Source organism: Vanacampus margaritifer, chromosome 2 (genome assembly GCF_051991255.1).
Source record: "Vanacampus margaritifer isolate UIUO_Vmar chromosome 2, RoL_Vmar_1.0, whole genome shotgun sequence".
NCBI lineage: Eukaryota > Metazoa > Chordata > Actinopteri > Syngnathiformes > Syngnathidae > Vanacampus > Vanacampus margaritifer.
In genome coordinates this window covers 25,677,932-25,704,252 of record NC_135433.1, presented here as the reverse complement: position 1 = coordinate 25,704,252, position 26,321 = coordinate 25,677,932, and the positions used below count along the sequence as shown (strand labels likewise).

Sequence of the window (26,321 nt, the reverse complement as noted above, 5' to 3'; positions counted from 1 at the left end):
TGTCTTCTCCAACATCAAGTTGCAGAGGGGAATTTGATGCGGCGGGTTGAATTAATGGCAGTTATGGGGGCAGATTTTTTTTTGCTAACAAAAAACAAAATGCAATTTTGTACCACTTCTGAAGTTTCACTATATTTGTTCAAATGCCCGCTACATGCTAATTCTAATATGAACAAAAGAATACTAATTGAACACTTATTGGAAGGAAGCTCGATAACATGTCCAACAACATGGTCAGCTCTAGGATGAAGGAAGAAGGTAAAAAATAGTATATTGACTGAAAAAGGCGGAATGCAACAACACCATCCCCCTTCCAACCAACAACGCCGCCGCTTCTCCCGTGAGGGTGTTGCGGAGGCGGCTGGGGTTGGGAAGCTGTCACTTGGGTGACTTATGTTGTGTCGTAATGCGGACTGCCGGCCTGCACCTGGGCCTCTTTTCATTATTGCGCTGGACTAACAAAGTCTCATTGTTGGACTCCACACAATCGACATTTGGAACATTTGAGTGCATTGACACATTTTCCTTACATTGTTTGTTTCCTTCCTGATGTCATGGTGGCTTTAAAAAAAACAAAAAACAAAAAAAACAACAACCTTGCTTTCATCCTCCTCTTGTTAAAACCTACTTTTCTGCTATCCTTCCTTCCCTCACTTACACCTGCTTATCTGCCATTCTTCCTCCCCTCCCTCATCCATGTCTCACTTTCACTCCGACCAGCTTTTCTTTCCTGACCTCCATCCTTCTTTTCTTCCCTCTTTTCCTTCCTTAACCTCTTTCCTTCTCTATTTCCTCATTGATGCATGCTTTATCCTTCATTGAAACCTGCTACTCTGCCTTCCATTCTTTACTTCTCTCCTTCATTTTTGACCTCTTTCATATCATCCTTCCTTCTTATCCAATATTGAATTTCTCATGCTTCCTTCCTTTGCTTCAAACAACTTTTCTTTCTTCCTTCGGTACCTGTCAGCTTGAGATTCCACTTTGACTTTGTTCAAATGATTTGCCAATACGCGTGATACCATAAAAAAAAAAAATAGAGTAGCCTACCAATTTTTTATCCCATCTAGCATATACTGCGCTCTACAATCACATTCATGTTGTCAGATAATTTGTGGAGAAGGTAATATGAGAGGGAAATGGCCAACGGTGCTATTCCACTACCAGTTGGCCAGATCACCCATCAGCATCATCGAGCATAAAAAACGCGGGCCTGTCCTTGGAGGAGATAAAGAAATACATTCAAAAAAGGAATTGAGGGCAGAATTAATCCTTTGGACATCCACCCGACTGCCGTTATCCCCTCCATCTTATTTTCCCCTTTCTCCCCGCCTCACACACACACACACGCACGTACACTCACACGCAGAAAGGAATAATTAGCTTACAACAGGCCCAAGCCGAGAGTCCATTTTTCAAAGCAGACAAACATATTCATAGGAAATAGATTGTTTATTAAAGTCCCGCTAGCTTCATTATATAAACAAGTGAGGCATGCTGGGTAATGCGCTTTGTAGGGCACCGGCAAAATAAAAAAAGGCTCCATATGACAGGTTGATTCTTGCACTCAAGACGAGGTTGAGTCTGGGATTCAGGGCCATGTGTTCGTTCCCTCAGGGAGGGAAAGTGTTCATACGGAACAGAGACAAAAGTATTGGGACACCTACGGGAAGGGAAACGGGAGGAAAGCTTTTTGTGATTTTGAGACCATTTTCTGTGGTCAAATGTCAGCCTTTCCCTTTGAATGGCAAAAGAATGCACAAGGGAACGTAAGTTGAAGTCAGTCGGCTTCAAATTGTTTTGTTGCCAAGCACACTCCATTGAGCCTTTTTGAGGCAAAACAACACAACAAACCCTTCTGTGATGTGATTTTAGTGGCAAACCATTACCATTGTGTTTCCGTTGTGTCCTTTTTCTAGGCAGATCTAAGATTTTAGTGGCAAAATGCTGCCTTTTCATGGGAAACAAACAATTTAACGGTCAGACGCTTTCATTTCCGGGGCAAAATAGAGCATTTTTTGGGGGAGAAAATACAATTTATGAATCCTCTATATGAAACTACTAGTTCACTGGCCAAATATATCACATGCTAGTTTTTGTTTTGTTTTTTAGTAAAAAAGACAAAATACAACTCCTGAACCATGAATTTTTGTAGAGCCTATTTAGTGGAAATACTTTTTTTTTTGCCTTTTTGTGGACAAATATAGGGTTTTAATAGAAAAATATTTTCTGGGATACCAAAATATACAATTTTGTGTTAAAACACAATTTGCATTTCACTGCACTAAAATTGCACATTTGTGGGCAAATGTACCAATTTGTGTCAATGAACAGCATTGGTGGAAGATTTTCTACAAAATATGTCTGTAGGACCTTCGTCCATTTCACATTTCCATGAGAAACTGCCACTTTTGTGACAATGTGTTGTGTTCTAGCGGCCAAAGCACAACTTTTATGCATGACTAACTATTGCCTTTTCCTCCATGTTGAAGTAATTGACTGACCGAGTTCGGAGCCAGGAAAGAGAAACAACACATGAGCGCATAATGAGGCGATGAAGCAGCTGGCGTTGCGGCAGACTCACCTTGGATCCTCGCTCGTTAAAGATTATCTCCACGTCTAAGATCTTTCCAAATTGCTGCGGAAGAGAAAAGGGGACAGGAGTTAGGAGGCCGGGCGAACATTTAAATGTGGAGGGAATTACGAACAGTTCCAAGTGGCAGTCAGTACTGGCAAACAAACACAAACAATGCTTTCACTAGAAAGCAACAAAATAAGTCAGAAAAAGTCTACTAGAACAGATGAACTTATGCTTACTTTGCTTTTTCTTGTCTCGTTTGTGGTTGTGTGTTTTGTAGTGAGTTACTCCTTTTACGCCGCATCTGCTTTGTGAGTCCACAATACTTGTCAAGCCTAAGAAAGTCAAATCTAAGGAATTCAAGTTGAGTTAAGTCTCCTGTTTTGGCCAAGTGAGAACCAGTCCTAAAATTTGTGACTTATGGGGAGAATTTGCAATAAAACACTTTGTACATAAGTTTAAAAGCAAAGCAAAACAAAAAAATTAAAAAGCAGCCCTCTCTGATCCATCTTGTGCCTCTATTTGATTTGCAAGAAACGACCTTGCCTGAGGAAAAACAACCAATTACAGACTTAACATGTGACCAATGTGGTGTCAATCATTTGCTGTGTACTCATGGGCACTCTCTTGCGGCCTTGCGCTGACCTGTTACGTTGGGTTACAGGAGCTTCGCTGAAAAGATGACAGAATATCTGCCTGTGGAAAATGAAAAGCACCAACCCCTTGTTTGCCACAACCTCAGAGAAATGTTTTCAGGCAGCTGAAGGGATTCAGAAGCGATGCAGAATTAGCAACCTTTCTGCTCGACAGTCACGTTTATGACCTCTTTTAGACTTTTACTTTATTGTACATTCCAATGGTAACATTTAGTGTTCCAGAAAACACTCCATTACGACTAAGCCATGCTAGCAACGTAGCAGCAGTGACTAGCCTTGGCTTATTTACAGCACTAACGCAAGCGTAGCATTGCTAGCACTGCTATTTTATTGAAGCTGGACAGCTTTCTTTCTGACAATTTGTCATAACTACACATTTTTATGAAAGGATTAACTGAAAAGTTCCCCTGTACATCTGAATGGAGCCAATTTGTGTGTGGTGAGTTGGGAGCGTTTGCCTGCACTGCAGCATTTCTGCTTGTTGACTGGAGGATGCAAGTGTTCTTTTTATTCTTCTGAGCCTGCGGTGGACCTTTGACTTGTGAAGCGGCCGCTACCTTTGCTCTGCTATCATGTAGCCCCACCGTGCCCCCACCCCATCTTCATCCTCTTTGTTTGGGCGCACAGTCAACAGGACTCGGGGCAGACCCCCCCGGGAGGGCCGGCTCGGGCCTCAGATGCTTCAAGAGGAGTCAAATGAAAGCAAAGTGAGACTTGCTCTAATGAGCTGAGGAGAGCGACTTTTAATTGCTGTCTGGAGTTACGTGCTTCAAAGTTATTACACGTCAAACGCTCGGCATCCCCAAATCTTCAACACATTCAGATTCCGGATCAGAGATGCAAAAGGATCATTGAAGTCGGACGATAAATTCACATACTCTTACGTTTATGTCAAGTGCGTTTCTGTACGTCTTGTGGAAGTTAAAGGATATGCGCTGCTGAGGTTGGAAGGGAATCATTCCCAGAAATGGTGAATAAAAAATAGGAATGATCATGGACATGACTTCATGTGTTTCATAAGTGTTAGGATCACACTGGTACAGGACAGAAGTGTTAAAATAAAACAAAAGTTTTGAGATTAACTCCCAAAAACATTTATATATATATACGTTCTATTTTAAATGTTTTAAGTGTCCTAAAGACGTAGTTATACGTTTTTTACGTTTTTTTTTTTTTTTTTTTTAAATGCTAGAGCATACAGAAGGCTTTGATGCAGCCTCTGAACTCTAGAGAACGGTTGAAAAAAATGGTAGTTATTACAAAAACGGCCAGCAGGAGGCAGCAGAGTATAAGAGATCAACCAGGGCAATGTTGAAAAAAATAACTAATTTTCCTCTCAGTTCTAAACAGATTTGTGAATAATGATGAAACTTAGCAATATTTTAATGCTAATTGTTGCAAAACGAAAACAGATATAAATAAACTTTATAGGGCTGAACGATTATGGAAAATTATCTAATTGCAAAACTATATGTGAGATTGAAATGTATGTATTTGTTTTAATGGAAAAATAGGATAACAAGATTAAAAGGAACCCCAACGGTAATGACAAGTTTGCTCCATATGATTTATTTGATTGTCACTAACACAACTATTAGATTAATTTTTCAAAATTCATTTCCAGTTTAATAAAAAAAAATTATACAGTATATGTACATTGTTGTTTACATCACAAGGCAGAATAATGGCTGTTTGCTCTTTGCCGAGCAACAATTGTGATCTATACTAGCACCAGCGAAACAGGACACACAATACCACACTGCGCAGCTTTTAGATGTCAAGCGGTTGGAAGAGTCCCCCTCTCCCCCCCGCTGTGCTCTCATCATTGACCAAACACATTCAAAGACTTTGATCGCCCTTAGCTCATGAGGGAGCGCACTGGTGGCTTGTAATGCAAAATGTTTCTTTAGGACCACTACGGAGGCTCACCTCGCTATCTTTATCCCCATTTGACATCCAATAGTAACGTAGTGTGGCATTTTGTCTCATTTTTCGCTGGTGTTAGTATAGATTGCAATTGTTTTGCTTTGCTCGGCAGAGAGCAAGCATCCATTATACGTCACTATGCACTGAATGCGATGCAACGTAAACAACAATGATGTACGTATGTACAAATAAAGTTGCTACAAAACGAATCTCATAGTTATGTTCGTAACAACCAAATAAATTATATGGAACAAACTTGTCATTATTGTCTTTGTTGTAATTTCTTGGAAAATGATGGCCATTATTAGATTCAATCATATTTTCTTTTTGGAGACAAATAATAGACATTAAACTGATATTTTTAGTAGATTTTTTTTATTTTTGTGCAATATTAAGACATTAAAGGGGACATTTTTAAGAGAGAATAAAATGTGTCATTTTACAAGACTTTTTATTTTTTTAAAGAACATGTTTATTATGATATATCTATTTGTTAAATAAATTGTGGGGGGTTTTCCGCATTAGAACACACACACACACGCACGCACGCACACACTTTTCTTGTATTACTGTATTGCACTGTTTTTTCTTCTAAAGATTCTATCCTAAATGTACGAAAGGCAAGTAAGCTGGCTTGTGAATATGATTGTTTCTGTAGAGTTTTCACAGTGCGATGGAAAAGAAGCCTTCTTCAAACCCGTCAAAGAAAGCTACTTGAGCTTGTCTTGCCTGAGAGGGAGTTACACCCTTTAATTCCTTACCTCTCACATGACATACGCAAGACCACTATGACGTCATCATGCAATGTAATTTTGGGGGGTGAAATACATCCTGTTAAGATAAAATGTAGCCCTTGTTGATCACCCTGAGGTTTCACCCATTGAGAAAATATTGTTTTCATTCCCCAGAGAAGGTGTCGATAAGTATGTTTTATGATGTGATTTGTGACACATTCTGGTAATACAGATGGGATCAGAAGAATTTGGGAGAAGGAATTATCAGTAAATGTGGACGAAAAGACATGGGAAGACGTTTGGAAATATGTCAACAAAAATTCTATTTGTACTCGAATGAAAGAAATCCAAGTTAAAATATTACACAGGGTGCATATATCTCCAAACAGACATTTTTTTAACGCATCTTTCTCACCTATGTATGTGCCTTAAATAAGTACCTTGACTCACTGCCTTTGGTCTTGTTATAAAATAAGGAAATATTGGTCTGACATATTGAGTGAAATGGAAAATTTTTTGAGGTAGATTTGGAAATGGATCCAGTTGGTTGGATTCTGGGTCTCCCAAGCAATCGTTTATCTATGGCAGACAAAACATTTTGTATAACATTCTTACTTTTGCTTTGAGAAAGAATATATTGTCACAGTGGATTAATGAGAAGAGCCCTTCTGTTACTGGCTGGTGTAATGTAATATTGAAATTGATTCCTTTGGAATGTCTGACAAACGTTTTATATCATTAAGTGGACCAATTCAATAATGTATGGCAACCATTTTTCTGTTATCTTGGGCCTGAATACGCTTGATCGATTGTACAAGGTACTTCTTGAATTTTGGACTGTTTTGCTCTAGACAAGTGAATATTGACCTGAAGATTCTGAGTTTTTATTTATCTGAGCTGTATTTTTGTTTTGTTTTAGTTATTGTGTCAACCAGTTCAGGGTGTATGCCCGAAGCCAGCTGGGATAGGCTCCAGCACCCCCCCCCCCCCCGCGACCCTTGTGAGGACAAGCGGTTAAGAAAATGGATGGATGATAGATAGTTATTGTGTTAATTAGTATGCTATGTATATGACAAATTGGCGGAATGTATGATGATACTTATGCATGTTTCTGTTTCTATAAAATTTGTGGAAAATTCAATATTAATGAGGAAAAAAAAGATGGAATGTAGCCTTTTGGTGAGGATTTAAGGTATCATTTAATGGCAAAATAATTCAATTGGGAAAATACCATTTTAGGAACAATATATTGCATTTTGGTGCCAGTCATATAAACAATAATTAGTTAATAGTTAGTGAAATAAGCTAGCATTTGCATAACCTAAGCTTTTTTCTTTTTTTTTTTTACAAATGATCTCTTTTTGGAGGTGTGCAGCGATCAATTTTTCCTCCGAGCTAATTATGGAGGCTATTTCAATTGGGGAACCAATAAAGTTGACGCAAGAGGCAAGAGAGCAGCCAGGTTGTCCAGCATTTACGGCATAACCGCAGACGGGGCATCGGCCTGGGTTCGACGCCTTCTTTGCCGGCGCATCTGGCCGCTAAAAGTCCAATTAGCTCTGGGCGCTTAAACGTCCATTTTTGGCTCCATTTGGAGCCATCAGATGTTGGCGTTCTATTCTTATGACGGCGTTTATCCAGGCATGAGACGCTTTGTCTTATTAGCGACCGGACAGGCGGACCTGGAGCTGCTCGGATGTGAAAGGAAACCTGCATGAGCAGGTCAACTCTCCTTCTTCCTCTTTTCTTAGTTTCTCTTATGATCAAGTTCTAGTTGCTTCATTCTCGTCACTGGTTGGGCATTTTTTATTAATTTTTTTACTTGTTGACTCTGAGGTGTCGCGGTGGTCCGCGGTGTCAGTGTGGTGTTCCGAAGGTTCCTGCAAGTACTCACCCCAAACATTTGCCTCAGATCGGGGTCCCGGAAGCGGAAGGGAATGTTGGACACGTGTAACCGTTTGGGCTGCTGTTTCTCTAACGAGTCCGAGAGCTGCGAGGCGTCCGTTTGCGTCACGTCGTCCGTCTGCTGGGCCATCAAAAATAGGAAAAGACGTTCATTTGCCACCATGCTACACTTTACAGGCCACAGGTTCTCAAACTTTTTGGGATTTAGGCACCCCTCACTAGAACTCATGTTCCAAAAGAGCGCCTCATAATCAAGCCAGTTAAACTACCACACCAACGGTGACCACAATAATAATACAATATCACAATCACAAATTCAGATTCAGATTTTTTTTCCAAAGAAAAAAATGGTATTAAAAATAAAATAAATAAAATGTAAAAATAGTCAAAAAATCAAAAGACATTGTTTTGCAAAAAAAGAAGAAGCACAAATTGTCAAAATAACACATCCACATTTTGAGCAAACGTTTAAATGTAGTACAGTAATTTCTGGACTATGAGCTGCTACGTTTTTCACTTGCATTTGACCCTGCGGTTAGCCGCAAATGCAAAAGTGCGGCTTATCCATCAGATCACAAGGGGGCGCACTATAAAGGAAACAAGAGCAAAACAAACCAAGTGAGCCCAAATACAGTATGAGAGACAGAACGAGAGACAGAACGAGAGCGAGACAATTTGCGCCCTCATTATTGAAAAGAAAGTAGCAGGAACCCGGTGCGGTAACATTAAAACACCTGCGGCTTACAGTCAGGTGCGGCTTATATGTGTAACAAACTCAAACATTCCCCAAATTTAGCTAGCACGGCTTATAGTCAGGTGCGTCTTGTAGCCCAGAAATTACTGCAGTGTCATATTTTCCCAAGATTTTTTTTTATATAAAGTCTCCCCCTCATCACATTGTGAGACTAATGTCATAATTTTCCAAGACAAGGAAGTCAAATAAATGTTACAATCCCAAATTTTGTCAAGATAAAATGTTTTAAAATTTTACATGACATGTCATTTCTTTCAAATGATTTTGTGGATCTGTCCCAAAAAGCTCGCAGACCCGTGAGGGTGTTGGAGACCCCACTTTGAGAAGCACGGCTATCCTGTGTCTGTCATTCCTCAATCCAACGAGAAAGCCGAGGCGATAAACAGCCGATGAGTTATTATGTCAACGTGAAGCTTGCGCGTCACAAATCCGCGTATTAATCTCTCACACTTAGCTCTTGAGCTAGGCGGAAGATTGAAGGCGCTGACAAAAAGCCGCGGATATAGATCCCACGGCGGCCCGACACGGCGAGACCGGAGACATTAGCGACGACGTCGGCACACGAGGGGACCCCGAGTCCGAGGCGTTGTTGTTTCCATCATTATGCGAATGCCATTCTGACATTTCTATATAAACGACATGTCGGCCGCGGCTGACAAATCCTGCTCGTTCCCCACCGTGACACTGCTGATGGATGTCAGACGGCGTTCAGGTGGACGTGCTTTCACAGGATTTTTACGCTTGGCTATTTCTGGGAAGAAACTTGCTGGGCAAATTTTGCGGGATTTACAAATATGCACCTTGACGACCTTGACTTACACGTGCCCCAACTTGAGAGTTTTACTTATTGCACCCAGACCATAACAATTAGGGATAAGCGAGTACACCACTATCTGTATCTGTATCTATTCAACCATCTAAATGATCTGTATTTGTATTCGGAGGGGAGGATTCTTTCATTAGAAAAAAAAGTATGTTTCTAGTACCTTATACCATTCTTTAGTAATCACCATTTGAAAATAGGTAATTTGAGTGACATCTGGCAAAAATTTAAAAAATTAGGAGTAAACAAGCTTTTTGTGAAAAGATAGGGGAGACTGGTGGAGAAGAAAATTGCAATGTGACAATTTACCCGTGATACAACTATTCCAAGAGGGCGCAACGAAAAAGTGGAATACTAGTTTTCTTCGTATAAATGGTCAGGGATTGTGTACTGTCTGAGAACAGAATCGCACATTGTGAGTTGAGATGAGGGCCAGTTATCTGTTTTGCACAACCCAAAGTAAACATTTTCAACTTCATATATTTTGAAACAGGCGTCGTACATAGACAAATCCTAGCAGCAAATCAGGTGGACTTGTTCGAGGACAGATTCAGGCATCTTGTCATGCCTCAGTCACTGCTCTGTTTTCTACTAACTTTAAACTAGAGCAAGTATTAGCCAACATGGTAGTTTGGGGCAACATGTCTCAGTCATTTTGGGGTTTGTTGTCACATATGCAAAGAATGGGCCAATGAAAAATGTACATGTGGCAACTCTGTTTACATATCCCAGAATTACCCTTTGGATGATTAGTCTGAAGAGCGAGGAAATTAGTTTGCTAGATTTTGTTTCATTGTTTAAACATGGATTTTGCAGTTGTTGATGGAACTACAGTATGCCGACATGTCAGGACTGGTTTAAGTTTCATGATGAACCATTCATGAATCAAAATGATTTTTAAAAAAAATTCAATTTAATCACAAATTTCCAGTTTAAGGGAAGCAAAACTGGCATTTGAGGCAGAGAGCTATGACCTAAATGCCAGCAGTTCCTAAGGAGAATCTATTTCCTAATATTTTGTGTTAAAGTTTGCTTAATGACTATAGTCAATTTTCAAGATCAATGACAAACAATTTCTCTAGCGGTTAAAAAAAAAAGCAGGCGAATAGGGATAATTTTGTCCTTGTTTTATTTTATTAGTTGCAAAATCCAGTGTGACATCTTACCCCATATAGTGTGGTGGGGTCTTTCATCTGGTATACATTTTGTTTATATATAATATATTGATTCCAAGAACTAGATAAAAGTATAAAAAGTGATACAACTAGCCCCGGTCTCCCCTACATTTTCTGCACAAAAGTGACTTTGACACTAATATTTTGACACTATATTGTTTAGTGACTCTTTGTGGATTTGATTTAATACTACAAAGGCTTTGATCATTCACGTCATCCTTGTTGAATGTTCTATCTCCTAGGATCCGCCATGTTTTCTTGTAATTTAATACTACCAGGAGCCCATTGAAAAGAGATTCAATGCTGACATCTACTGGCCATAGTTAGTGGTTTTGTGATTTTTACACCCATTCACAAGGAGCGCTGCACAAAACGTTGCACTGCCCATTGAGAAAAAAAAACAACCTGGTTGACGTTAATTGACGTTATTGGTGGTAAAAAGTTAAGAACAAGGTTTTTTTTTTATAAACTCAGGAAAAACATTTGAAAATAATAATGCGTCTGAACAAGAGTTGTCATACGCAACATAGGTTTTATTTAAAAATGTATTTATTTTTACTACCAAACATTCTTAATTAAACAGAGAGAGCGAGAGAGAGAGAGAGAGAGAGAGAAAGAGAGAGCGAGAGAGAGAGAGAAAGAGAGCGTGAGAGAGAGAGATGTGTTCGAGACATGTATTGAACATATTTTTAGTTTGTATTTCACCCAGTTTTACCCAGCTCAGTGTGCCCCCGCACACCACGGGCAGCACGCACAGTCAAGCCGGTGACATTCCTCCACATTCCAAAACGCAACAAGATGTTGCCGCGCGGTCATAAGGCTATATGAACATTCAAATATCAATGGCAACTGACTCCCTGGAAAAAAAAAAGGTTAAGCCGTTTACGTGTCAAAATGATGGCACACCATGTACGCTGTCATATTGGACTTTTTTGTGCAGCGCGTCATTGTGATGACGTGGTGAGCAGGGGACAACATGGCCCTGCATTTTGGACTTCCTGGTCTATATTGTGCTATAAAAATGCCTATGGCGTCGTTCAGTATTGACATAATTTGGCTAGCACTCCTGCATCTCAGGTTGCATAGGCTAATCTTCCTTCAGAAAGAAAGGGGGAAAAATACATTTGCAGACACGCAGCCAACCTAATGTGCGCAACCGGTCCGTTATGCTGGCATTAAGAATGAAAAGCGTGATTGATTGTCACCAAAATGTATGGATACATGTGCTAACGATAGTTTGAAAATATTAGAACGAATCTCGCAGGGTTTTATATCTATTATTATTAATAATGTCTGCCTGTAGATATACATTATGCCACTTTATGTCCCAAAAAACACGACTGATTGTCCCCAAAATTTATGAGTACATGTGGTATCATAGTCTGGAAATATTAGAACGAAACTCACAATATTTTGGATGATATTCGAAAGTGTTATGCATTATTATTATTATTATTATATGTGCAGTAGCGTTTCCGTCTTAAATATGATCAAAAATATTGCGAGTTTCATTCTAATATTTTTAGCCCATGATGAACATATGTCCACACATGTACTCATAAAGTTTGGAGACAATCAGTCACGGTTTTCATGCCACCGTAATGCATGGACCGGTGGTTGGCTGTGCCGTGCTGCAGTCACTTCTGCAATTAAATGTCTTTTTTCTTTTTCTTTCTTGAGGTGGAGTGATATCTAAATTATGGCAATGCTTGACGACACCATACTCATTCTTATAGCACAATTAGACCATGAGGAAATAAGTCTAAAATGAACAGGGCCGTATTGCTTGCAAATGCATCACAGCGAAGAGCAACTGGACAAAAATGTCCAATAATTACATTTACTAATAAAAAGGAAACGAAAAATAATAATTTTAATCTGTTATATGGGCCAATTTGACTAAAATTGTAGGTTAATTCGCACATTGTCTCAAATGTCGCTTTTGCATCACAAACACGTCGTAGATAGACTATGTCACAATATGACAGCTAGTGAGAGAGGAGCGCTGTGGCGTCAGATACGCATAATAAGGAATTATATCTGGGTTATGTTCATATCCGGAAAAAAATTATTATCCGTACCGGAAACTCGTGTTGTATGGATATCCGTATCATCCCTAATAACAAACAACAGACGATAGTTAGTTAACCAAACAACAGATGACACTTGTTCATCTACAAGTTTACCAAATAAATGCGTCATACACAGTCAACAAGTTCACCTAACGAACTGTCGGACCCGCGCCACCATTAAAAGTTTGCCTAACAATCGAATGTACGTCCTTTCCTAGCAAGTTTTGTCAAACGACCAATTGCACTCCACCACTGTCAACATGTTTGCCTAACAACCCTCGTCTACACTTTAATGAAATAAACAGTGGCACCCCCGTAGTCTACACGTTCATTAAACTGATCAATCCACATCCACACCCCTCCATCGACAAGTTAGCAGAACAACTGATTGCACCTCTCCTTGACAATTTCAGCCAAAGTATCACTTTGGCACCAAACCTCCCGAGACCCCAATTAAGAGAGTAATTTGTTTCCTGCCAGAAACTTAGCTGGACTTCCTGTTGATGTCCTTTCAACTTCCTGTTTCTAGCTTTGCATAAGTAAGTTGCAAAGTGTCAAACTGGGTGGTGACTTTCTTTTTTTTCCTTTTTTTTTTTTAAATCCTGTTACAGAGAATACATTTTCTCTTATGACTCATTTTGACTTTGTGTTTAGATCTTCCTCTATTGTGGGCGGTGTGAAAAGTGCAAAGGTGCACACCTAATGAGCTTGAGAAAACTTCCCCTTTGGAAAAAATAAAACAAAAAACAACGCAGACTGCTAATTAGCAGAGCCTTTGTAATTATAGCGTTTAGGTGACTAAACGAGGCCGCGAGCACTGACTCACTTTTTCACACTCACTCATCGGTACGCAAAGAACACCCTGGCTTGGTGTTTGTTCTCCGGAGGTGTCTTCTTGTGGGGGGCGGTAAACTGGCAACCTTAAGATGGCCGCTCTAGCACCAGCTGCTCCAAGAGAGCCAGAATTTACTGATGTGTAAACTAAAATAGTGGTTCTAAAAATGGGGTCTGAGAGCCCTAAACTGGGATTCTGCAAAAAAAAAAAAGATATAGTCACACCAATATGGGCGCATCAGTATAATAAATGCTATGATATTGTGTTTTAGAACAAAATGTATTTTATTATAGGGACAAGTCAAATTTTTTTAACAAGATATTTTATACATACATACAATAGTATGCAAAAAAATATGTTGTATTGCATAAAGATATATATTTTTTATAAAATCTTAGGTCTAGTAATCACTAATTGTTTTACATGACTGTAGTCTCATCTTACTAGAGGCTGCCATGTTTCACTTCCAGCGTCTTGCTACGGTTGCCCAAGGGACAACTTCTCCAACATAGTTAGCCCTGTTGGTGCTTGCATTGAATGTCGGACCCAAAGGGTGACCCGCCGCTTACCTTCCACAGCTGGGGCCTGCAGGTTGTCGTTGCTGAGTCCCGTGTTTTGGGCTCCCGTCGCTTGTCACCTTCTGCTTTACTCTCGCAAGCTTTTACTCGCTTTTTCTTTTTTTTTACTAGCTCACACCTGTGGCTCTGACTAACTCTCGCTAGCTGCTCCGGCTAAATCCGGCTTGCTCTGCCTTTTGGCGTTGCCCGTCAGGTGCACACCGGCTACCAAGTTGCCATTGCTTGCCAAGGTGGTAGGCTAGCAAAGTGTGGTCTCTCTGAGCCACCGTAGTGTGTGTGATTCTAAATGCATGCATTTTGCGTGCATTCTATGATATAGCGACATCTAGTGGTCACTTATACACTCTGTCTAAAAGATGTGAGTGCATCAAGTTGAACTGAATCGTTCCATTATAAATGACAACGAAAAAGCATTTGCGTCATACCCTCTCAAACTGAGCCATGCCATATCGAATTGAATCATAATCACACTGTCAAGTCAAACTGAATCGAATCGTTCCACTTTCAAATAAAGCTGTCTCTGAATCATTTTGCACTGCGAGTGTCGAAAACCATATTGAATCTTCTTTTGTGGAGAGATGCAGACCCATTTGCTATCATAAAACTATGACACCCAACACACACACACACACACACACAAAAAGGCAATTTTTATTCCTATTACATATGAAAGTACATCTTGAAGTTATGTTTAATTGGTATTGAGATTATGAGCGGGTCCATCAAAAAAATTCTGGAGTGAAAAAGTTTGCAAACCCCTGAACTAGGCGTGCTAATCTGAAAGCATCTTGAGCTAGTTGTGTCAAACACTGAAACTGAACTTGCAAAGCCTTGTGAGAGATCCCCATGTGAAATGGAAATGACACACTGTGGCCTCTCCATGATCCATTTCCAAGCATGGCAGAAATGTGCTTAGCGATGTATTCCTTCAAATTCATCATGGCAGTATCATCATTATCACGCTGATGGTGATGATGATCTCCTTTATTATTCTCATTATCATAATCACAATCTCCACGGCGATGGCTGTCATTTATTTGCGCTTTATGGCCCATTTCCAGTCGTTGCCGACATCCATTGTGAACAGTGACAGCGGTTTGATTCAAGGTCCCACTCTGTCACCCCCTCACTACCAGGTAGGACGCCCCCCAGGCCAGCGTGAGTGCGCTCAACAAAAGTCGCCGGAGGAGTCGAGTGGATTTGTATGCGAGAGATTCGGCCGGTGGGGGTCTTAACTCTGCCATGGAGGTTAATAGCCTGAGTGGCCGTGTTGCGCTCGGGGGTGACACATTGCAGACAGATGTTGGAGGGTGGCGAGGAACGGCGCTCCCCCCCCCCCCATCCTTCCTCTAACACCACCACGCCGCAGGTCAATCTGTTTCATCGCTCACACCAGACACAGTCAACCTTTAGCGGACCGCCGCGCGAACGGCGTTCTAGCGTGTCTGTTTGATCACACCGAGGCAGCGTGTTTGCAAACGTCCAGATTAACTTCCAGGTTCCGTCGCAGCTTGTCAGGCAGATCGCCAATGATGAGTACACGCAATAAACAAGGACCACATTAGAGGACTAGCATTTTGGTAGTCAGTGTCTAGGATCTTGCTTGGCTGCTTCCCTATTAATTTACTTTCCTGCTGAGTAATCTACCTGGTCGCCTGCCCCTCCACGCGCTTAGACACCTGTTTGCTGTCTTGGTTGTCTACTTCCCTGCTTGATGGCCTGCTTCCCTACTCGCATTCCTTCCCGTCATTATCTGGTTGCCGTCCCTGCTTGCCTGGACACCTAAAAACTGACATGCCTTCCGTCCCTTTTGGCCTGGCTATTGAACTACTTGCACTCTAAAACAGGGTTCCCCAATTCCGGTGCTTGAGGGCCGGAGTCCTGCAGGTTTTAGATGTTTCTGCCTACCAACACACCTGATACTAAAGATCAGGATCATTCTCAGGCATGCTGATGAGCTGATTATATGAATCAAATGTGCTAGTGGGTGGAAACATCTCAAACCTGCAAGACTCCAGCCCTGGAGGACCGGAATTGGGGAACCCTGCTAAAAACTGTCGGGTCAAAATAACTCAGACTGGGTCAAAATGGGAGCGAACCATCTGCCTGGGTTAATCATCCATCCATCCATTTTTTTAACCATTTGTCCTCACAAGGGCCCCGGGGGGGCCCTGGAGCCTATTCCAGCTGGCTTCGGGCAGGAGGCGGGGTACACCCTGAACTGGTTGTCACCCAATTGCAGGGCACACAGAGACAAACAACCATCCACACTCACAATCACACCTATGGACAATTTGGAGTGTTCAATTATCCTGCCATGCATGTCTTTGGAATGTGGGAGAAATTCGGAGTACCCGGAGAAAACCCACGCAAGCGCGGGGAGAATATGCAAACTCCACCCAGGAAGGCCGAAGCCCGGACTCAATCTCACGTCCTCTGCACTGGGAGGCGAAGTTGGGTTAAATAAATAACCCAGAGCTTTAGCCTACCAATGCCCTTGACCGTCCTACCTGTTTCTATAGTTTTATCCTCCCTACCTGCCTGCTTTCCTGACTTCCTTATCTGTTTGCTTGCTATCCTCCCCGACTTACTCATGAACTGGAAGCCGATCGTCCTGCCTCGCTACTCACTTGCTCACCTGCTTACCCATCTACCTACCAGATGGCCTTCCTGATTTCCTACCTCCCCGACTTCCTTACCCTTTTGGTCACCATCCTCCGCACTACCCACCCGTTGACCGGACATCCACCGGCCCGCCTACCTGCTCGCTTGCTTATCTCCCTGAATTCCCTACCTGTTTGTTCGTGATCCTCCCTACCTGTCTTTGCCATCCACATCCCTGCCTTTGATGACTGACTACCTACCTACCCGCCTCTTTGCCATCCCTGCCATCCTGTTTGAGAAACGGCGTTGTGGCAGAGAAAACTAATGACCTGCGCAGCTCCGCCACAGGAGGCCACCATCAGCGGCATTTTACTGTCCCGACAGCTGCTGTCAGAGGGAAGCGGTAGGAGGAGGAAGAGGGAGGAGGCGGCGGGATGCGGAACGCGGCGTCCGTGCCAACGCGAGCTGTCATCTCCGGCGGCTCGCTGGCTTCCTGTTCCGCCACTTCTCTCAAAAGACTCCCTTTGCTGTTATTTGCAAATCGCCTGAAAAGTGCCGGCCTCAGCACTTTTCGATACTCCATGCAGAGTGGCATTACAATAGCATAATTGAAACTATCTGATTGGAACGCAGCCAGGCAGGTACAGTAGATTACATATGATTAAAGTGTGCCCGCGCAGAGAGGGAACTTTAATTTATTCTTTGTAGCTTACTGCCACTTTACTTGTTTGTTTGCTCTTTCTAAAGAAGTCGTAACTGCCAAGAGAGTGCCAAGTGTGAATTGCAACACTGGACTGGATGCTAATGTGCGCTTGTGACTACAAGGCTAACCAGGAAGACTGCTAATGGCTTCCTGTTGCCACTAGAATGGACACAACATATTTCCTTCTTATGATTGAGGGATTGGTAGGAGTTCAGAGCAGCATGTTATGTTAAAGTGGCTTTTTAATACACATCCATCTTATTTCTGTACCGTATTACCGCATTAGGGTCACGAGTGAGTTGGAACTGTTCTCAGCTGACTTTGGGTGAGAGGCGAAGTGCACCCTGGACTGGTCGCCAGCCAATCACAGGGCACGTATAGACCAGTATTTACACTCACATTCACACCGAGGGCATTTTAGAGTCTGCAGTGACCTTACAATATGTTTTGGAGCTAAAGTAACTGCAGAAAACCCACACAAGCATGATGAAAGCATACAAAAGACATTTGAAACGGGACCTCAGAAATGTGAGGCAGAGGCAGACATACTAACTATAAGGCCACTGTCTTTTATACACATAATTGTGTCTTGCCCACTCTTTTAATATGAAATTAAACAACCAAGTACATCTTGTTACCCAACTACTTCTGAAAATGTTTCTGTGAGCAAGCCTTTTTGATTCTTTCTAAAGTGTGACATCTCAAACACGATAGCTGCTCCTTAGCTAGTCGCCATGAAAATGCAAAGAAGGCTTTACAGGGGAAAGCTTTTTCCAGTGGTCCCTTATAATACTAATGCATAACCAGGGGTGAAAGTGGGCCGGAACGGTCCGCAACTACGTTTCGGTAAAAGATTTGGAACGGTGCTTCGGTCACGAAAATATGACGGCTATGCAACTGTCAAAAAAACAGATGTTAAATAACCTGCCAGGCTGCCACACACGCATCTATTAACGTCAGATTTACAATACGTGTTAACAAGTCTAATAAAGTGCTTCTGAATCGTTCCAGTCTGCTTGTGTTGCTAATCCGTTTCCACCAATATTTATTATTTTATTTATTCGGATTCCATGGAATTTTGTCCACCGCGGCTCCGTCTCAGTGTATTTCAGTGACGTCAAGTCGATGTGTGCATGCGTGTGTGCCAACCACCAAGCTGATGACATTGAAGACGCTGATGCAAATAAAGGTACAGACAATGTTGTCTGTGTAAAGAAAAAAAAGAACAATTCAGGCAAAAAATAAAATAAAATAATGGCTACATGATCAAGATGGGTATCTATCTAGGCTGCACCTCCTGTCATAAAGTGAAGCAACTCGATGTCCAAGCAATTTAAAAAAAAGGAAATGTTTACGTTTACTTCACTTATTTTTTTAAATTAATTGATGTTACTTATTGATATCCTTAAAGTTCTAATGTTATGTCCTTCTTCGTCAGTGTTGATGGAATCCTTGGATTAAAAAAGTTTACACTCCATTTTTCCTTTTTATCCACGCATCCATCTCCTTTTCCACATCCTCTGTATCATTTGCTCATTATTTTTGTAGTCAAGTGACTCATCCTGAGCCGTTCTCTTTCAAGCAGTGCGGGCCTGTTGTTCCGTCATGACATAACAAGAAGGTCAGATCAGAGGCTAAACGGTCCTTTTTAGCCGCTCTTCTTCAGACGTTCAAGGATTTAAGCGTCCGTTTCATAAAGAAATTAGAATCGATTCAGCGCGTTCTTTACAAATGCCCATATGGAGCGTCCTTGGCGGCCTAGACGACAAGAGTGACTTTGTGCGACACGCGAACAGGCGTTAGCGTCGGAAAACGGCGGATGACACAGAGGCGAGGGAGCGCGTCTGCATGGGCGTCGCAGCATTTTTTCCCCTTTTTTTGTGTTATCGCAGTCACCCAGAATCCCCTTTGGAGAGTCTTCTCACCGCGGAAAAATGTGGAATTGAGTGCTGCCCTCATGCCGGCCGCCTTAATTTATTATCTGAACGCAGAGTGATTACTCATGAAATTCACGCCGACCTCGGACTATTTGAAGCCGGCCAGATAACGAGCCCGCTGCCGCTGCCGCTCGGCTGACACCACCACCACACCTCCCCCCCTTCCCTCTGCGACATCTCCCGGGATTGTCGCACAATTTCCCGTGGAGTTAGTAGAGGAGATAACAGGATGTATAGAAAACAAAAAATATGTAGTGGGGATTTTCATTGATTTGAAAAAAAGCATTTCATAAAATTGATCATGAGACATTACTTATAAAGATGAAACGGTATGCTGTTAGAGGGGTGGCACTTGACTGGTGAAGAAGTTACATGAGGAGACAATTTGTACAGCTGGATGATCATAAGTCTGAGTGTTTAAATATAACCTGTGGTGTTCAACAGCGGTCAGTCTTGGGACCCAAATTGTTTATTTTATATATAAATGATAAATGTAAAGTTTCTGACATATTGAAATGTGTTATTTTGGCTGATGACACAAATATTTAATGTTCTGGGGAGGACTTGCAGCAGCTTTTACAGGTTGGCAAAATTGAAATGCATAAATTAAAACATTTGTTTGATTCAAATAGGCTATTTTTGAACCTAATTAAAACTAAGTTCATGATATTTGGAAATTGTAAAATAAGTACAGAAATCAAGATGGAAATTGACAATGTAGAAGTGGAAAGGGTTTATAAAATCACGTTTTTGGGTGTCTTAATAGATCACAAGCTCTACTGGAAACCCCATGTGAAATATGTGTGCTCCAAAATAGCCCAAAATACTGGAATACTGTGTAAATCTATGAATGTTCTAAATCAGCATGCATTATATACTATATATTATTCCACATCTGTCTTAATGTGTTGAAATCTAGGGGAATACCTATAAATGCACTTTATACAAAAGATTTGCACATTACAAAAAAGAGCAATAAGGATTGTACATCATGCAGGGTATCGAGACCACAACAATTTGTTGTTTTTGAAGTCAATTAATTTTTTTTTTTAAGGATCTAGTACAATTTTTAAAACTGCTCAGATTATGTTTAAAGCCCGTAATAAACGTCTCCCAGGAAATATTGAGAACATTTTCATGATGTATGTTGCCATCAATACAATACATACATTGAACAGTGTGCATAAACTGGCATAGATAGATAAAAGAAGATATTGCAATATTTTCCTTGGCAAGGTGGTTGAGAATGACTGCCCTCAAGGTCTGGTTCTGGAGGGCAGACGAGGATACGCTGATGTATGGCGAGCGAGCCAGCCAGGGAGGAAAAAAGGAAGGACTCGTTAAAACAAACGTCACAGAACCTTCTTGCTTCTTTTTAAGTCTTTAAGTCGAAGAGCTGTGCAGAGTAAAGTGGCATCAAGGGAGCAGCAAAGAGGGGAGGTGGTGGGGGCGATGGGTGAGGTGGGGGTGGGGGGTTTCCGCTGAGAATCTGCTCCTTCAATCTGTGCTTCGGCAATCAAAAGGCGCTCTGGCCCGTGTGGCGGCGGCACCCGAAGCAAACGGGCTGCTCGTGCCATTAAAGCCGGCGTAACTCAGCGGTGGGCAACACCACGCCACCAGCCCCCGAGGATTAGACTCTCTGTTTACACCCCGATAATCCCCTCCACCCACTTTCCCCAGTCATGTGGGTGGATGCGCGGATGGAAGAGGTGGAGGAGGATGAGGAGGAAGGCCACCACCTCGAGGCTCTTTTCCCGGCAGGGGCGCACATGAATCGCTGTGAGATGGCGAAGGCGGGAGAGGAGACGTCCAGGGATCAGAGAGGAGTCTGGGAGGGGGGCGTGGCAGTTGATGATGGACGGGGAAGGGGCAAGGGGGTAGGTGGTAGCTTCTGTCGACTTTCAACTCGCTAATGTAACAGATCACTGTAAATCAAACCAAGACGACAAGGCGCCGTCGTTCTTTATATTAAACTGCATTGTTAGCCTTAACGTGTACATGAGGATAGTTAAGGGATTTGTTGTTGCCAGTCTTGTTTTCAGCATGAATATCCCTAGACGGCAGAAACGCCTTTCGGCGTGATTGCATATGTAATCATATTCACAAGACAAACTATTGCATGGTGCAGTTAAAAAAAAAAAGCAAACGAAATAAAAGTCAGTAGGGGTGTTAACGATTACATTTATTCATATTGTCATTTTTCAAAACATGATTCTTTTGTTTCCTAAAAAGAGGACCATCTATTTAGTGTATAACTTTCTATAAAATGATTTTTTTTAATCAGAATTGGTAACAATAATTAATTTTTCAGTACAGAACATGGATATACAGGGAGTCCTCGAGATACGAACGAGTTCCATTCCTACGCTGGCGATGTAACACAAATTTCGACTTATGACAGATTTCACCGTTAAAGTCGATATTTACATCAAAATACTTTGTCCAGTACAGTAATTTTAAAAGACATAGTTGCGCCACCCGTAAGATGTTGGAACCAATATTTCGTGTTTCCGCACGTACATTCATTGCTGACGGAGGGTAAAGCGGAGCCAATTCAAACTTAAACATGGAAATGTGACACGTCTGTTTGATGGCTGCCCATTTTCTGGAGGTAACAACAACACAACTTTAAATAACTTTAAAATGGCGTGATTCCTGAGGGAAATTAAGGAAAAAGAAGGAGCTACGGAGGAGGCACAGGCGCCGTGAAGTCGAAACGTCGTAGGTCGTGCATGTCGTAACTCGAGGACTCTTTGTATTGTTCCTTCAAAACAAAACAATCTGTTTTGCCAATATTGGCAACATGTATTCATGTTCTGATTTTATGAATGCAATGTGCATTCTTCCTTTCCTAACTATTTTGTGTTGCACTTTGCTAGAAATAAAGTATTTAAAATGTTGTTTAGGGTGCCATAGGTCTAATTTTACATGTATTCTCATTTGACCAATTTCCTGATATTATATATTTTGTATTATGTTAGCGGACACTTATATGAAATGACATGCATTAGTTTAACATTTTGGTGTTAATAAATACAGTGCTTAATTCTCTTTTTGTGTGTCAGTTTTACAGTAAAGATCCAGTGCGAGTGACATTCAGCTTGATACAAGCGCACCGTGCCTCTTATTTGGACAAGTGCAAGCCAGTGAGTCTTTTCATTTTCTCAAAGTGATGTTATGATAGCCTCCTATTTCTTGACAGGCTCTAAGGCTCTTAATTTTTAAGCATGCTTCAATAAGTTTATGAATAGTAGTACCTATTAAAACACAATTTTCTCTCACAATGGTCCCTCTGGCAGATTTGCAAGGTGCGTCTGTAATGAATGCATTGCATTAACCGTTCACTGTATAGCTGTAGCTTTGTATTTCTCTGCAGGAAGTCATACATGCAGCACAAGTGTGAATGTGAAAGTATAGAATCAGCTTTAGTGCACCACGCATCTGACGGTAATTGCCATCCTGAAAGAGGGCAGCTAATAGCTAACAGTTCATAGAGTGTGTGTGTGCGCACGTGACCCAGATAAGGCGGCAGCCGAGCGTTGACCTCTCCCGGCAGGTGTTTTCCCGCCGCGAGAGAGACGAGAGTGGCCCAAAGGTCTTAAGGTTCTCATCTCCATCGGCGTTACTCGTCTTTCCGGATTCTTTGCTGAGCTTTAGCGGCACAAAACGTCTCTGCTTTTATCTCCATCTTCCTGCCGCCGGGTGTGAGCCACGGGTCAAAAGTATTTCAAGTAGTGAGAATGGAAATGCAGAATTGAAACTAATTCGCAAACGCACAAAGACGGACTGCTTCATGGAAAGTACGAACCCGCGGAGGCGCAAGTTTGGTGCGGGGTCTACATATGGCCCACTTTTACATTATCAAGACTTGTGGAATATGCTGGTGCCCTGAGATATTAAATTGGCTATTTTACAAATTATATATATATATTTTATGAGTTAGTAAAATATATTTATCCATTTAAATATTTTCATGTGTTTATGTTTTGTTGTTGATAACTTAGCAAAAATATTTTTACCCATTTAAATATTTTTCATGTGCTTTATTATATATCTGGTTATCATATTATATTATATCAATGGTTACATTTATAATATCTAAATATATACAGTACACACACATATTGAAAATATAAAAATCTACATATTGCTGACGTGGCCTCCTATGTCACAATATAAAAAAATTAGCTTCTTTAAAAAAATAAAATAAAATCTATAACATTGGTCAATCTAAACGTGTGGGTGTTTAAAAAAAAAAATTAACTGATCTTAATTGTTGAAACTGACTTGCTGTCTTTGATGATGCAATGTTAATAGTTGAACAAACATTTTTGGGATCTCATGAAAAGCGATGACGCCAGCGATATGTGCTGGATATCAGTTATTAATTTCTTAATCAAAATAAGTTATTTAACATATTTCACATACACCATTTCCATTTTAAAAAATGTAGATTTTGCGGCACCAACGAGTCAGAGATTCCGTGAACGTCAGTTTGATGAATGTTTGCCCGCACTCGCACCCCCGCCAACCCCCACCCTCCCCCCAAACGACTACAGATGACAGGAGGCCCCTAAATCATTCATGTGGACGGCAACACCCCCGATAACGGCACTCGGCTTTCTGGCGTAACTCGCATTAATGCACATTTCTACTTCTCATGCAAAAATAAGCAGAAAATTACACACTTGAAGTCATGTGACTGCTGCAAGTACTCAAGTGTGAATGCATAAAAGCGTGTTTGTGTTGCATATATTCAGCACTATAAGGGTTCAGATCCAATGCAATGATATATACATATATATGTAGATAAATCTTTAGTTTATTTATGACTGTTTTCAGTTAAAATTTTAATGAGACCAAGGGTTATGAAGTGTATATTCCATAAAATGGGTATATCAAAGGGTCATGGGCAAAAATAAAAAAAGGGCTTGGAATTACAGAGTGATGATCACGATATTTTAACAATATCGAATTGTGTATGGTTAATAGAAATCTTTCTTGTCAAACACTGAACATACTGTATATTTAGTTGCCTATTTTTCCGAGAACTGCTTCACTTCTGTCTTCCTTTGGAACTAATTTCTTGAACTATGAACTTCTTTACAGCATTTGTGCCGACCGACTTTCGATATGACGACACAATGATTGACACGTTGGAAGATAACCATCTTTCCTCTCAAGAACTTACTTGCACCAGCACTGTTTCTGCTTCACATTACATCCTCAGGTTTACATTACATACACTAAATTGTTTTAATAGCTTGCTTGCCTTTGACTTCATGCAACACAGATGTGAAGCAGTTCTCAAACACACAAACCAAAAAATTCTTGATGATTTTTTCCCCCTGTTAATCACTGAGCTAATATACAGTTGTATCAGCTTTGCTTCTGACAACTACTGTACATCAGTGTTGCATTGAGCCACATGTGTGCCGTTGTTGTAGCCCAGGAGCACTTGGCTTCTCCCCCACGGAACACAGATTTTTGAAGCAGTTGTCCGAAACTGCTTAGAAACCAGAATATGCAGATTGTTTGCAGCTCGTGTGGTTTCTTGGCCCATCTCACATCGGTACCCCATACACACTATCAACAACTGGACTACATTCAACACACTCATTGACTGTTACTATTGCCAACACAACTGTGTGTTCGGTGGACCTTATTCTTTACAACACGCAATGCCAACAGCAATTTTTTTATTTTGTATTATGTCTTTGACTTTTGTCCTTCCTTTTATGTTTTACGTCACGTTAAGTACGACGGCGTATTAAGGCCATGTATAAATATATACTTTTTATTTTGGAGGGTGGGGGCAATATTTTGAGAGAAAGACTCGCAAATTTGCGAGTTTATGAAGTGGCAAATTTGCGACTTTAAAAAGTGGAAGATTTGCGAGAAAAAAACTCAGAAACTTACGAGAAATACATGTAGCGTACCACTCGGATGTTTGTGCCAATACTTTTCAGTCCAGTTTTGGAATAAGAGATAGTAATTGCTTTAGCAGAAATTAAACTTATGATGTTAAGCATTCGCTCTTCAACCCATTAAGACCTAAAGCGCCTGGCAAACCATAACTCTAAAACCTATGGATGACTTTTGAGTCGCCCCAAGTTTTCCTGGAAATTCAACAATATCAAAAATAATTGATATCTCAAGCTACTGAAGCAGATAGAAACATAATTCCAAAAACATTTTAGAGTTTACACCCGTGGCGTTCTTAAACTTAAGTTTATTATTATAAACCTTCAATATATATTTAAAAAAAATCAACAAACAAATCTCGCATCTGCGGGTGTATAACTCGTCCATTCCGTTACAAAGCCGTCAAAATTTTCAACATCCTCATTGTCTACAAACATATTTCTTAACAGTATGTTATTGTCGACTCGTTACACTGATTCGAATTCCTCCCGCACCGTCGTCAATGGTGTCATTTATTTAATAACTCCAGCGAATCGGCATCAACATTAAACGCTCAAATACAATTCCAGGACATGCTATGAGGCCCACGTCACTCTATCGTGCAGATTTCATTGGCTAAGAGACGAAGAATTGGTCAAAATACAACAAAATGACATACACGCTCTCCCGGGTTTAATGGGAGAAGAGCACAGGAGAAACGGTAGAAGCGCGGTCATGCGCTCCCGGTCTTGTTGTTGCATTCACACCAAAACCGGGGGGAGGCGTTTTGGCGGTGCGTTTGCATTGTAGTCAATGTACTTTGCGTGGTCCGGAACAAAAGTGGGTGGGAGCGCTGGGACGCGGTGCGGTGCGGTGCGGTGCGGTGCGGTGCGGTGCAGTGTGGTGCAGAGAAATCCGCACATATGTGCCGAAAATCCGCATGTTCGCCAAAGTTGAAAAATGTGAACTTTTTTTCGCATTTCGCCTCGCGGTAGCCAATCGGCTTTGAGTACCGGCTACGTCACACAGCATCCTGTCTGTTGTCACCCCGAGTGCAACAACATGGCTAACTGGGACCGAATGGCAAGCAATGAAGTAGCATACAAGTGCTGGTAAGTGTATTAACTTGCTGTTGAA

General features: G+C 41.2%; 1 protein-coding gene across 8 annotated transcripts in view; it reads right to left on the bottom strand.

Annotated features, from left to right (window-relative positions):
* LOC144042917 (RNA binding protein fox-1 homolog 3-like) overlaps positions 1 to 26,321 on the bottom strand; it is a 396,743-nt gene that overhangs the window by 30,666 nt on the left and 339,756 nt on the right. For 7 of the 8 annotated variants that reach the window (XM_077556009.1, XM_077556008.1, XM_077556007.1 and 4 more), the window contains 2 exons: positions 7,789 to 7,920; positions 2,585 to 2,638 (listed from right to left, as the gene is read on the bottom strand). In XM_077556009.1, coding sequence (XP_077412135.1) covers positions 2,585 to 2,638; positions 7,789 to 7,920 — 186 coding nt within the window. The remainder of the gene's footprint in view (positions 1 to 2,584; positions 2,639 to 7,788; positions 7,921 to 26,321) is intronic. The other variant, XM_077556014.1, reaches the window with a different exon arrangement.